Source organism: Helicoverpa zea, chromosome 6 (assembly GCF_022581195.2).
Source record: "Helicoverpa zea isolate HzStark_Cry1AcR chromosome 6, ilHelZeax1.1, whole genome shotgun sequence".
Taxonomy (NCBI): Eukaryota; Metazoa; Arthropoda; class Insecta; order Lepidoptera; family Noctuidae; genus Helicoverpa; species Helicoverpa zea.
The window spans coordinates 2,201,830-2,213,823 of record NC_061457.1 but is presented as its reverse complement, the minus strand read 5'-3'; the positions used below and the strand labels follow the sequence as shown (position 1 = coordinate 2,213,823).

The 11,994-nt window shown below is 34.1% G+C and overlaps 1 protein-coding gene across 3 annotated transcripts; it reads left to right on the top strand.

The window, feature by feature from the left end:
- The first annotated feature begins 260 nt into the window (after nucleotides 1-260).
- On the top strand, nucleotides 261-11,031 carry LOC124631069 (ero1-like protein). Of its 3 annotated transcripts, none has more exons than XM_047165207.1 (2): nucleotides 261-1,884; nucleotides 10,829-11,031. In XM_047165207.1, exons 1-2 carry the CDS (start codon nucleotides 440-442, stop codon nucleotides 10,881-10,883), a joined length of 1,500 nt encoding a protein of 499 aa, XP_047021163.1. In that variant the 5' UTR covers nucleotides 261-439; the 3' UTR covers nucleotides 10,884-11,031. The 3 variants fall into 3 exon arrangements, 2 of the variants coding, with proteins under 2 accessions (XP_047021163.1, XP_047021162.1); XM_047165206.1 differs by lacking the exon at nucleotides 10,829-11,031 and adding an exon at nucleotides 7,775-10,389 and having other exon boundaries at nucleotides 262-1,884; XR_006984473.1 differs by lacking the exons at nucleotides 261-1,884; nucleotides 10,829-11,031 and adding exons at nucleotides 1,891-2,352; nucleotides 7,775-10,389.
- The last annotated feature ends 963 nt before the right edge of the window (nucleotides 11,032-11,994 follow it).

Here is an 11,994-nt window from a genome sequence, read left to right as displayed (position 1 = left end):
TAGACTCGATAAATGGACTATCTAAGATTACTTTTTTCCAATCAAAGTTATTATAGTAGCAAAGTTTTCCTGTTTCTTATTTGTTGTCTGTTTTGGTTGAGAGTACACAGAATATCATCCCTATTATAAATCTATTAATCTGATTGGTCCACGTCACTCCATTTGATGTGATTGCGCTCCCATTGTTGCAGCATGTAGCGCAATTCTCCACACTATTGACAGTGACATAACACGCGCTGCATCAAACTTTCTGTCAATGTCAAATCATTCCGGAATGATGAGAAGTGCGAACGTTTGTAGGAGCACGTCTTACCTTTTCGTCTTTTCGGTATATAATTCCACTTTCACCACTTTGTGAATACTCATTCGCATCAGTTATAAATGTACTGTGACAGAACACGGTCGTCTCTTAAATATAATTATTAGAAATACTCATGCCATGGCGAGAGTCGCTACCGAAATGGCATACAGAAATTATTGTGTAGTGTTTATAATTTTCGCTCTAGTGATAGTTCAAGCGGTCGGTTACGACACGGAACTGTATGAAACAAAGCCTTGCGACAGCAATGCCTGTTTTGACGAACTCCACGGGTCTTTGGGCGACTGTTCGTGCAATGTTGACACCATCGATTATTTTAATAACGTGAAAGTTTACCCTCGTCTCCAAAGTCTAATAAGAAAGGATTACTTCCGATTCTACAAAGTGAATTTGAAAAAAGAATGTCCTTTCTGGGCAGATGATAGTAAATGTGCGATGAGGTACTGTCATATTAAGACCTGTTCTAAGGAAAGTGTGCCTGGGTATGAGAATGGTTACGAGAATGACCATATAGACGAGACTCCAGCGACCAAATACACGAAGGAGGCGCAGGGTAACTGTGACGCTGACGCGGATCACGACCATGACTTGGGCTACCTGAACATGACCATCAGTGCTGCTAGTCAACATGAAATAGCCAAGTGGAAGGCTTACGATGACGCCCTCGAGAATTTCTGTGGTTACGACGACAAGGATGTTGATGCTGAGTATGTGGACTTGTTGCTAAATCCAGAAAGATTTACAGGATACAAAGGACCTTCTGCTAACAGAATTTGGAAGAGTATATACCAGGAGAACTGCTTTAGGCCAAAACCAAATCCGTATGAGTCCTTCCCATTTGTGATGACTTCAGATCTAGGCAACATGTGCTTAGAAAAGAGAGTATTCTACAGAGCCATATCAGGCTTGCACACCAGTATAAATGTACACTTATGTTCAAAATATTTACTGTTTGAGAAAGGAGCTGGATTCACATCTGATGGTGAGTGGGGTCCCAATCTAGAGGAGTTCCAACGTCGGTTTGATCCATCCCAAACATTTGGAGAGGGTCCTAATTGGTTAAAGAACCTATACTTTGTCTATTTATTGGAAATGAGGGCTTTGGCTAAAGCTGGACCGTATTTAGAGAAGGAGGAATATTACACTGGCAATCCAACTGAGGATGAAGAGACTCGGGAGGCAATACACAACATGCTGAGCGTGATCTACTCCTTCCCAGACCATTTCAATGAGTCTTCCATGTTTAACGGAGGCAGTCAAGCAGCGAAACTGAAAGTAGAGTTCCGAGAACACTTCCGTAACATATCGAGGATAATGGACTGCGTTGGGTGTGACAAATGTAAACTTTGGGGCAAGCTTCAGACACAAGGCTTGGGTACTGCACTAAAGATATTGTTTTCGAGCAAATGGAATAGTCCAGAGAGCGACACTAATCAGAGCAAGCTGCCTGTCAGACACAAGTCTCATGAAAGGTTGCAGAGGACAGAGGTAGTTGCACTCTTCAATGCATTCTCAAGACTATCAGAGAGTATACGGCAGTTGGAACAGTTCCGAATAATGCTAAGGTAAGATTTTATTTGTATGTTAGAAGTATGTATCTTGACCGTGGTGATGGATTTAAAATTATAGATATCTTTTAAGATCGGGGTCAGTGAGTATTTTTGGCGGAGCGGTTCTTGCTATGATATTCTATTTTTACTTAACCTTGGCTGCACAAATTCAAATCAATCGATTTTGGAGGATATCTATGCAATCTAAAGAAATGCATTTTATAACAGGAATTGACTTCAGATTATAATCAATTGTTATCAGATTTTGATTATTCAGTAATCAGTTTATTCATCAATGAATAATGTTATAATCAGTTTACCTTATATTCAACTAATTTCTTGAAACGCTTGTTCAAACATTTATATATTCTAGTAGTAAAGTGCATTTATGAAATACCTGAATTATGATTATTTGCATGCGCTAAATATGTAATAAATAACTAATGATATATTTCAATGCTTCTAGTTCTCCTAAATATTGCCGTAAGTAGATATTTCCATTGTCTGTGTGCTTTTGTGTATGCTTGCATGTTTATGTGTTTTTAATGTCAAAGGGCTAATTAAATTATGTTTTTTATTCATTTTACAGTTGGTAAAACATTAAAATGTTATTAAAAATAAACAAATAGATTAATTAGGAAATTGATCAATTAGGAATATGCTATAAGAATCGAAAATAAACCATTCAGATTCATATTACAACATATAAATAAGAATCTTATAAAAATAGAATTAGAGTATTTCTGTGTTGTTCATTTTAAATATTTGATTTAAAATGAATGTTTAATTAATTATGGCTAAAAAAATAAAAGTCTGTACAAACAAAGAGAATTAGGCATATAGTGCCATTAACCTATCAATTTATTTAAAAGAGTGTCAATGCACTTATGTTTTGCTGAAGTTAGGTACAGACCACATAGCATGCGTAATACAAAGGTATTAAAAATAATAAATGGCAATATCAAATCCTCATTAAAAACACGTAGGTATATAAGCAAAAATGTAACAAGAGACACAAGTAACTTTCATATCAAATAGGAAATATAAACAACAACCTACTTTGTTGTCTTCAAGTTAAAGTTCAAAGTTGATTGCAATAATGATGTAACGAAATATTCTATGGCCTACACATTCACCTATCTAGGCTGTGACGTGAAAGAGATTGGGTAAGTGTGATATAAGTTTAGTAGTGTCATAAAAATAGAGTTTCTAATTTATGTAGTTGTATTTTTCGAATTTGGAGTAGGTCGTTCTCTTCTGACTGTATAAAAGTCTGTCTCATATTTTTTATGGTAATTTAATTGGTGTGTGATTATTACCTGGATCAATTGCATTCGTCTGTTTCCTAAAACTTACCTCTTTTTGGACAGCAGCGTGGTGTAAATGCGAATTATTGGTGTCATTTCCTCTTTTTTGCCTTGCTCGTTCATGGTTAAAAGCTGCTCCTATGGCATGGGGTTCAGCTTCATTTGTAGCCCCCCACCAATCCCTGGAACCTTCTAACGTAGCGGACCTTACGTCAATCGCTTCTATTAGCTGCCTTACAATACATAATAGTTGTTGATGTTGATCTTCCAAGAATACCAGCAACATAGTTGAATCGAAAGTGAGTTACTAAAGAAAGCATATTATTTGCCTAAACGTTTTACAAGTTATTACAGAAATATCCATTTCTATTGTGCTACTCGCCATTGTCTCGCGTTCTGTGTTGCATAATGCGACCTACACGATAACTTTGCAACCTTCTCACTTTATTTCCTTGTTCCAATTCATTACTTCAATTTGTTCTCTCATATCTCTTCCACAAATTCAATAAAAAACAAAACCGCATTTTTGATAGTGAATGGCACCTATTGTGAGCATTTTATCAGACCGTTATGGCCACTCTTAAAAGTCGTGATTCTCAGGATGACATTTGTCATTAGGCAAAATACCGAACAAAAAAAAGAAAATTCAAATATGGAATTAGCAGCCAAAATATTTGCAGAAGCATTTGGGCCACGTCTGTCGCGTCACGTAGGTCGTGAGTAGGAGGTAAACGAGTGTTCGTCATCATCCGAAATATGGTGTAATACCCAGCTGGGAGCACTGAGCGATTTGTTTGTCTGACGTGGCCTTTTCGCGTAACAAACAGCTTAAAGAGTAAACATTCAGAGATAGGAATAAGTCCTGATAAGCTCACTGATGAAGATTTTGCTTTTGAAACTGCTGATGTACGAAAAGTAGTGATGTAATTCAAGACCAAGTTATTTTTAGCTAAAGCAATTTTATTTGCCAGAGAACCAAGGTCATCGACATAGCCTATCGAATCAGCAAGCTGAAGTGGCAGTGGGCTGGCCATATTAGCCGAAGAACCGATAACCGTTGGGGTAAACGAGTTCTAGAGTGGAGACCGCGCCTCGGCAAACGTAGTGTAGGACGTCCTCAGGCACGGTGGAGTGATGACTTGCGCAAGACGGCTGGCAGGAGCTGGATGCGAGAAGCCGAAAATCGATCTCAGTGGCGTGCACTTGGAGAGGCCTATGTCCAGCAGTGGACTGCGATAGGCTGATGATGATGATTTTATTTAGGTACTTCGGAGCGGTTTAAAATCGTTGTCTCGTAAAACAGCTGTTATCTTGAGGAAATAATTACGCGACCATCATTCTCCGTTTTTGTGTTTGAAGAAAAGGCAATTAATTTTAACCTTATATTCTTTTGGTTGTAAAGAGCCTGGGTCATAAATTGCTGTTTCGGATTTCTCTAATAAGATTTTTCAGCAGGTTTAATTTTGTTGGTATTGACCAGAAATTAATCGTTGAAAAATATTTCCTTATTGTGATTTCATTGCCTACCCAATAGCCATTTTGGCAGATGTTGAGCGGAAAACGCAAACACATTCAATATGTACATATGTTGCCAATACAAACAAATTTTTATCGGTTATATCGAGTTTAGGGTTAAGTTGTATACGGTACCATTGAAAATAGACTTGTATCTATAGCTAAGAAGTTTGTTCATCCGTATCTTTAAAATGATATAGCAGGATAAGGGGATTTTGGGGGCATTTTGGTTAGTCTCACTTTTGTGAAGAGGTGGTTTTATGCCTAACTATGTAGGTTTTTTTAGTTTCTTGACTTACATTTTCAAAGTTATACCATACCATATCAATCACGTCGTTTTTATCAGCGTGAAATACAAGATTACTATGTAGGAATTATTTATAGCAATAACGTGCAATTAGTATTGTTTACGAGCTCAACATTTTCCTTGTTATGTTCTCTCGAACATTTTTGTCATTTGCTGTACAGATCACCTTGGGGTTTATTTGCTGCTCTTTATCCTCTATGGGTGTTAGGTTAATAACTGAGTTGGTGGCTTCTGAAATACTTGGCACGTACGTAAAGTTCTGTAATTTTAGATCGTTGATGCGTTCTGCATTTGTTTCAACCATTCTGAAGTGGTGTCCAGAAATTTTCTGTGTCACCCCTTATAAAGAATACATTTGTTAGTTTTTAGATCACAAAATGCAGTCCTGAAAACATTTTACAGCGTATAACCAGCTTCATTACCTCTGATTGTTTTCAAAACACTACATAATACGGAGTTAAAATTGATTATTTTGCATTTATGACAGTTATACATGCAAAGCAATCAATTTTAACTCCACGTTAATCAGGTGTTGGCTTATCGGCTATCCATATGGTTTTTACGTGTACAAAATGATACGGCTCTAATTGCACGCCGATGGACGGAAGCCAGATGTAGGTACTGATAAACGTCGATATATATGCACATGTGGTAAAATGTAAGGATAATGAAGCACTCGCGTTTCAGCTGGGTTTAGGTTCGCTAGGATCATTGGGTACAATTACGTCATTATCATAATCCTCTCGTTCTTCTTCAATGCTTAATTATTTGCTCCAAAAAACGTGTCCTGTGCATGCAGTGCTAGCATGTGTTCGTGGACATTTCAGAAAGATTCGCATGCCATTTGTGTCTGCTAGAGCCAGTAGACCAGAAGAGACATTTGTGGGCTTCATAATGCCGCCCACTGGTAGAATCTCGTCTTCACACTTCTGACGTGTTTTTCCTCTGATTATTATTTAAATGTATGACCGTAAAAAGATGGTCGTCGTTATCATGAATATATTATTTCACGGCCCAGTGAATGATGTCAAGTTGCATTATAATAATTTATCAATGATCAATATCGGGATTCCCAATAAAATTGATAAGAATTTATTATACATTATTTTAATAACAGACTAGTCATTACTTTCGCGAAGCTGGCAGATTAATAAACTGATAACAGATAACAGGAAATTTGTTTTTTTTTAGGTTATTTGTTTATGATGCACCTATATTATTGTCTGATTTCTTTATAATATTTCTTTATTATTCGTTTAAAATTATTAATAAAAATCATTAGATCCAGATTTTGAGAGAGATTTGTTTTTGTTTAATTAACGGATTATCTATTAATAAACCCCACAAGTTGTTCGAAATGATTCTTATAGATTTACAATAAAATCATTAAAATTACATTGTTTAAAAGGCATTGTTCATTCGTGTTACAAGTATGATCGTATTGTTCTCTATAATGATACAATTTATGCTAGGAGTCAACCCGATCCCACAGTTACATCGTATTTCAAACATACATACTTTTACATTCTGCCGATCGTGATCAAATTATTAATTTAAATGTTATATTTCTTATTGAATTTGCCTCCATCAGAAGATAGTTTCATCATCATAATTTTTCACATGCGTCCTCAGTACGCGTTCCCTCCATTATCATCCTAGTTTCCGTGGCAAGCATCGACATCGTATCGCCATTTTTCCTTTATTCAGTATCTATCTATAGTTTCTTTACATTTTAAAATTAGCAATCGTGGGAACTGTTCAGGTGTTCATGTTGACAAATATTCGCTTTGTCTGCTAAAGCGATTGTCTCCGCGAATCGATTGTAGCTTATATTATTGTGGTCACCTACATTGTACACCTGTGTCTTGTCATGGATTGCAAGAAATTGACCTGCATTTTATGCATATTCATGTAGTTCTAAAAGTATATATAGATTGACAGTTTTATGTTTTTGGTTATCATTTATATCTCCTATAAATAGTAGAAGTTGGGAATTATTGGCGATTGGAGCATTCCCGCCTATTTTGCATGTCTGTAGAAAATAATGGGATGGTTGTATGGTCAGTGTCAAAAGTAGCTGAACAAATCGAAAATTTTAGAAGTACCTAACATCAATAAGGGTTAACATCCTAAACTAAAGGAAAAATAGATGAATATTTTGGTAAGTTATCGGCGAAACCGTAGTTAGCAGTTTTGTAAATTTTGATTTGTTCAGCAACTTTTGAAGTTAATAATAATAGTTAATACAAAGTTAACGCTAGAATTGTCATAATGAGGCGTAAAATAACAAACTTGTTTTTAAAATTAATATTTTAATTGCTTGTCGTTTGTATATGTTCATATATTTATATTTCTTTTGTTCTGGCGTTAACTTTAATCGAACATATTTGGTGGTATTATAAAAAAAGTTATACAGTTGTTGACACGTGTTGAAAATGTTGTAGATATTCGAATTTTTCTGAAACAAGTCGGGCGCCTGTTAATCTTTTTTCTATTAACACTGATCGAATATATAGTTTTAAACGTAGGCAGGGGTGAGTTTAATTTGTTAACTGATAGGGTAATCGTACCACTGATTTCGTTGGTAGGTACCACGATGTGGACGTTGCCAATTGCTCTGGTTGTTTTTGGCAAATAAGACCTGCCATCACACATTTCAATTTGACTGATTAAATAAACTATAGCATGTAATAATTGAGCACATTTTTGGTTATTGCGCATATAATTTATTTATTTTTTGTAACAAGCAATAATAAGTAATTCAATGTTTACGCAGCTCGCAGAAAGAAGGAGGTCAGAAGCAACCCCTATTTGGAAGCATTCGGGACATGAAGTGAGAAGATTAGGAATAGTTCTAGAATAATCTTATTGGCGTTATTAGGACTTAGAATTAAAACTTAACGTTCCTCGAACAAGTTATGCTTGAAATTAGACTCTTAATTTATTGGAAGAAGGAATTGGATGTGCTTTTCTAAGCACACGAAAGTTAAGCGTAATGATTTAGAAGAATAGTCTATCCTGACTTTAAAAAGGTGTGAGACTGCTTTTGTTTAACCTCTTTTCTATGTTTTTACCTCTATGGTTCTTTTTTCAACAGCCTGTACTATTTCAGTATGTTCTCATAAAATACTCCTTTTCTGAAATTATCAAAAAATGACTCATTTTCTTTCAAACATATGACTTCTTGCTCTATTTAACAACAACATTAAGTACTCCCGAAATGCAATTATACCTAGTGTCAATGTTGACTATAAAAGTTTCCTTTTAACGCCAATTTATGTTAATAATTCATCACAAGACTTAATTAAATATTTATTGAAAATCCAGTGACGTGTTGAGCTTAATTTTACAATTTTATACAGGGTAAGGCTAAACATTAACGGGTAGGTATGGACTACCAGTAATTTTACTACTCAATGTCAACTGTCTGTCGCTAACCTGTAATATTGCCCCGAATGGCAAATTAGAATAAAATTGTATCAAAAAGAGTTCCTTTAGTTTTGAATTTGGAATTTTGATGAAGCCATCATCAACATAAGCATTGACGATTGAAATTAACAATACTGGTCTTGATGAAAAAATTGGCGGGGTTTAGTTTCATTCATAATCTTTTTTTGCCTACTTTTAGATGTTCAGCTTTACCCTCCGTTTTGTCTGCGTTTAGAGAATAAGATTAATTGATAAGTAAATAACTACTTTTACTTGTATTGCTTTTTAGTGTAACAACACTAAAAAGCAATAGGCATTTGGACACATATTCTTTTCAAGTATTTTTTTCAGATTTCAGTTTCTAGCAAGATTCATATTTTTATTAAACAGGCAACTGAAAGGATTGTTCAGAATGATTGTCACGTCAGTATAGCGTTATTGTCTTCTATCGATCTTCCATTGATGTCGTAAATCTAGCTAAAATTATAACTAGAAATTAGACTCCATAATTAATTTCTCGTTTTCTTAAATTAAGACAAACATGTTCAAAAGTCTATTGTACAAATGTGTATTTAAAAGGCATGAATGAATATATACTTAAAATTGTAAAACCGTATGAATTTCATACATAAAACTTAATATTTCTCTAGTCACCTGCAGTAGGGAATACAAAAATGTGCAATAGTAACCCTCCATTTAAATATATTTTTTATTTGATTTGAACGGATTTTTATGGATTTCAATAAATTCTGAAACACTAAAGTTTTATTACATATCGTCAAAATTTTAGTTACTATTCGATTGTAAAAAGGTTTTATCACGCGATGAAAAAAATGCTGTATTGTTGATGGATCATTGTTGTAGATTATCTGTGTTCTGTAATTATTCTTATCGTTACGGTCATTATTTATCCAAGGTTAGATTCAGTTTGATACAATCCCAATTGTATTTGGCTGCTGCCCAACAAACTAACTTAACAAAAAACCGGGGTTTCAGTAAAATATCAACATTAGAATACAATAGAGATTTTTATGATTATAATTTTAGTATCAGTGTATGAAAGGAGGACTTGTATGTTTAACAAAATTATGATTATTTCATAACCTCATGTAAATTGTTGAGACATTGTTTTTATACATAACTAAATATAAGTTAATTTGGTCACAAACGGATTGGTACAATGTTAAGTATTATTAGATATAATAATTATATCTAGGTGCTCAGTTCTGGCAACACTTCAATAATTTAGTTCCTTTCGCCGTTATTCCTGTGGTAATGGCCGACGCACTACATACTTTGTATCTTATTTATATAATTATTTGAAATGTGCCCCAATACTGGATTTGTACACGTACAAGACCTGTAAACTTTTAAGCTAATTTTATTTTTTGAGTTTTGCTTTTATTTATTTTACAATTAGATAATATTTTAAACAGGTTTTAGGTTATGATTATAGAGCATTTGTTCTGGTTCTATTATTTATTTAATGCGAACCGTTTGTTATACTCTTATTCATTTTAATTATAGAAAAGATCTAAATAGGTGTCCAATATTTTTGATAAATATTTTTTTGAAAATTCCCGTTTTCTATGATTTATGATGTATGTAATTAAAACAGAGTTACTCCAGTAATTGACTCAAACAATCAAACAACGAAGAAATAATACTGAATCAAGTTTTAATATATAATTTAATTAAGTTAATAGCAACCAATAAAATCACTTGAAAAAGTGACTTGCATTCCACGTATCGATTCTAGAGTTAATTAATTCTTATCTAAACAATAAAATCGAGAACGGTTGATTAAAACACCTCAATAGTTTTCATACGCTCTGTAAAAACCGTAAAAAAAAAACAATTTATAGGAAAAGTATAGGAGTTACTGTCTGTGATTATTAGTTTCAATTATCATGACAATTTCATTTTTATGTTATTTTATTTTTAATAAATGTATTAACTTATTTTTGTATTGTTTGTTTTCCGAGCCTATTAATCCTACCACGCTATGTCTTTTATAACATGAAAATTAAAAGCTAGAAAACACAAAATTCTATCTGCCGATCCAGATCCCATTGCGGGAGAGACCAAAGAAATTATTTAAGAGGACTTTTATGCACCCAAAATGCATACATATCCAAATATAGCCTATTACCTCGATATCCAAATGTTACTTACCTTTAAGTATTATTTTAACATCAAAGAGAAATATTATAATGATGTTTGAGCAGTCTTTAAAATCGAGTTCGTTTGAGTGTTCAGCTTCGAGATGTTTCTTTCCTGTGTTAACAGTTTTTCAGCAAAATAACAGCTATTGTGTGTCATGCAATTTTCCACACTAACACCATATAAATAAGGTTTCAATTTGAATAAGTTCTGGATTAAAATTAATTTGGTTTTTCAGGCCACTCCACGATCCGCCAGTTTATCTGAAATGCGGTAAAGGACCTGCCCGATGATGCTGAAATTATTATTAGATTTTACATAAGTCTTTTATTGTATAATTTAATTTTTCCCAGTCATTTAATATACTTTCAGAGATCATTCACTGTTTTCCAGTTAATGTAAGTTGTTTCGTTTCTACAAAAAATAAACGTAATCTACCAACATAATGTGTACCAACATAGAGAAAAAACGTTCTTACTATCTGTGGTCCCAGCCCTAGTTTTGTGTAATTTTTTTTCGACGTATACATACACGTACTGTTTCTGCCTTTTTATCGTCCCACTGATTGGCACAGGCCTCCTCTCGCACGGAGTAGGATTGAGCATTAATCACCACGCTTGATCAATGCGGGTTAGTGATTACAGACTTTATAGTCTAGGTTTCCTCAAGATGTTTTCCTTCACCTTTTTATCAGCCATTGATGTCCAAGATATACTTAGAAAGTACATACAAACTTAGAAAAGTTGCATTGGTACTTGCCTAACCTGGGGCCCGATTCTCCTAAGTTAATAATGTCAAAATCGAATAGAAATCGAATCGCAATATGATCGCAATAGCAGTTTTAACCATATCGGGCATTCTGCTACTAATATAAGACCAATCGTATTCCAACGATATTCGATTGGTTTGCGATTGGTCTGCTATTTTGGTGATTTTGGTCTATACGGTAGTTTGCTCTACAATCATATTGCAAACATAAATCATTTGGAGACGAAATGATTCATTATTGAATGATAAAAGGATAAAAACGTTTATTTCAAAGAAAAAATAGCTGAATGCCACATACGCTTCAATCGTAATCGAGTCGGGATTGGATCGCAGTCGAATGTGAATCGTATGTTGCTTAAGTAACATTAGGAGAATCGGGAACTGGAATCGAACCCACACGCGAATTAGGTAAGCAATACTTACCTACTACATTATTATTTACTTCTTAAATTATTAATAGGTCCGTAGGTAGGTAATTATTACAGGTCCGATAATTTTATTCTGTAAGTACTTATCCTCGTATAGAGTTAAAACTGGAAACCAAAACGAATGCATATAGTATAAATAGGTATACAATATTGTGCATATTTATGCATTTATTTCTTCCTTCCTGTTTCCTAAATTGTTCAGCAAAAT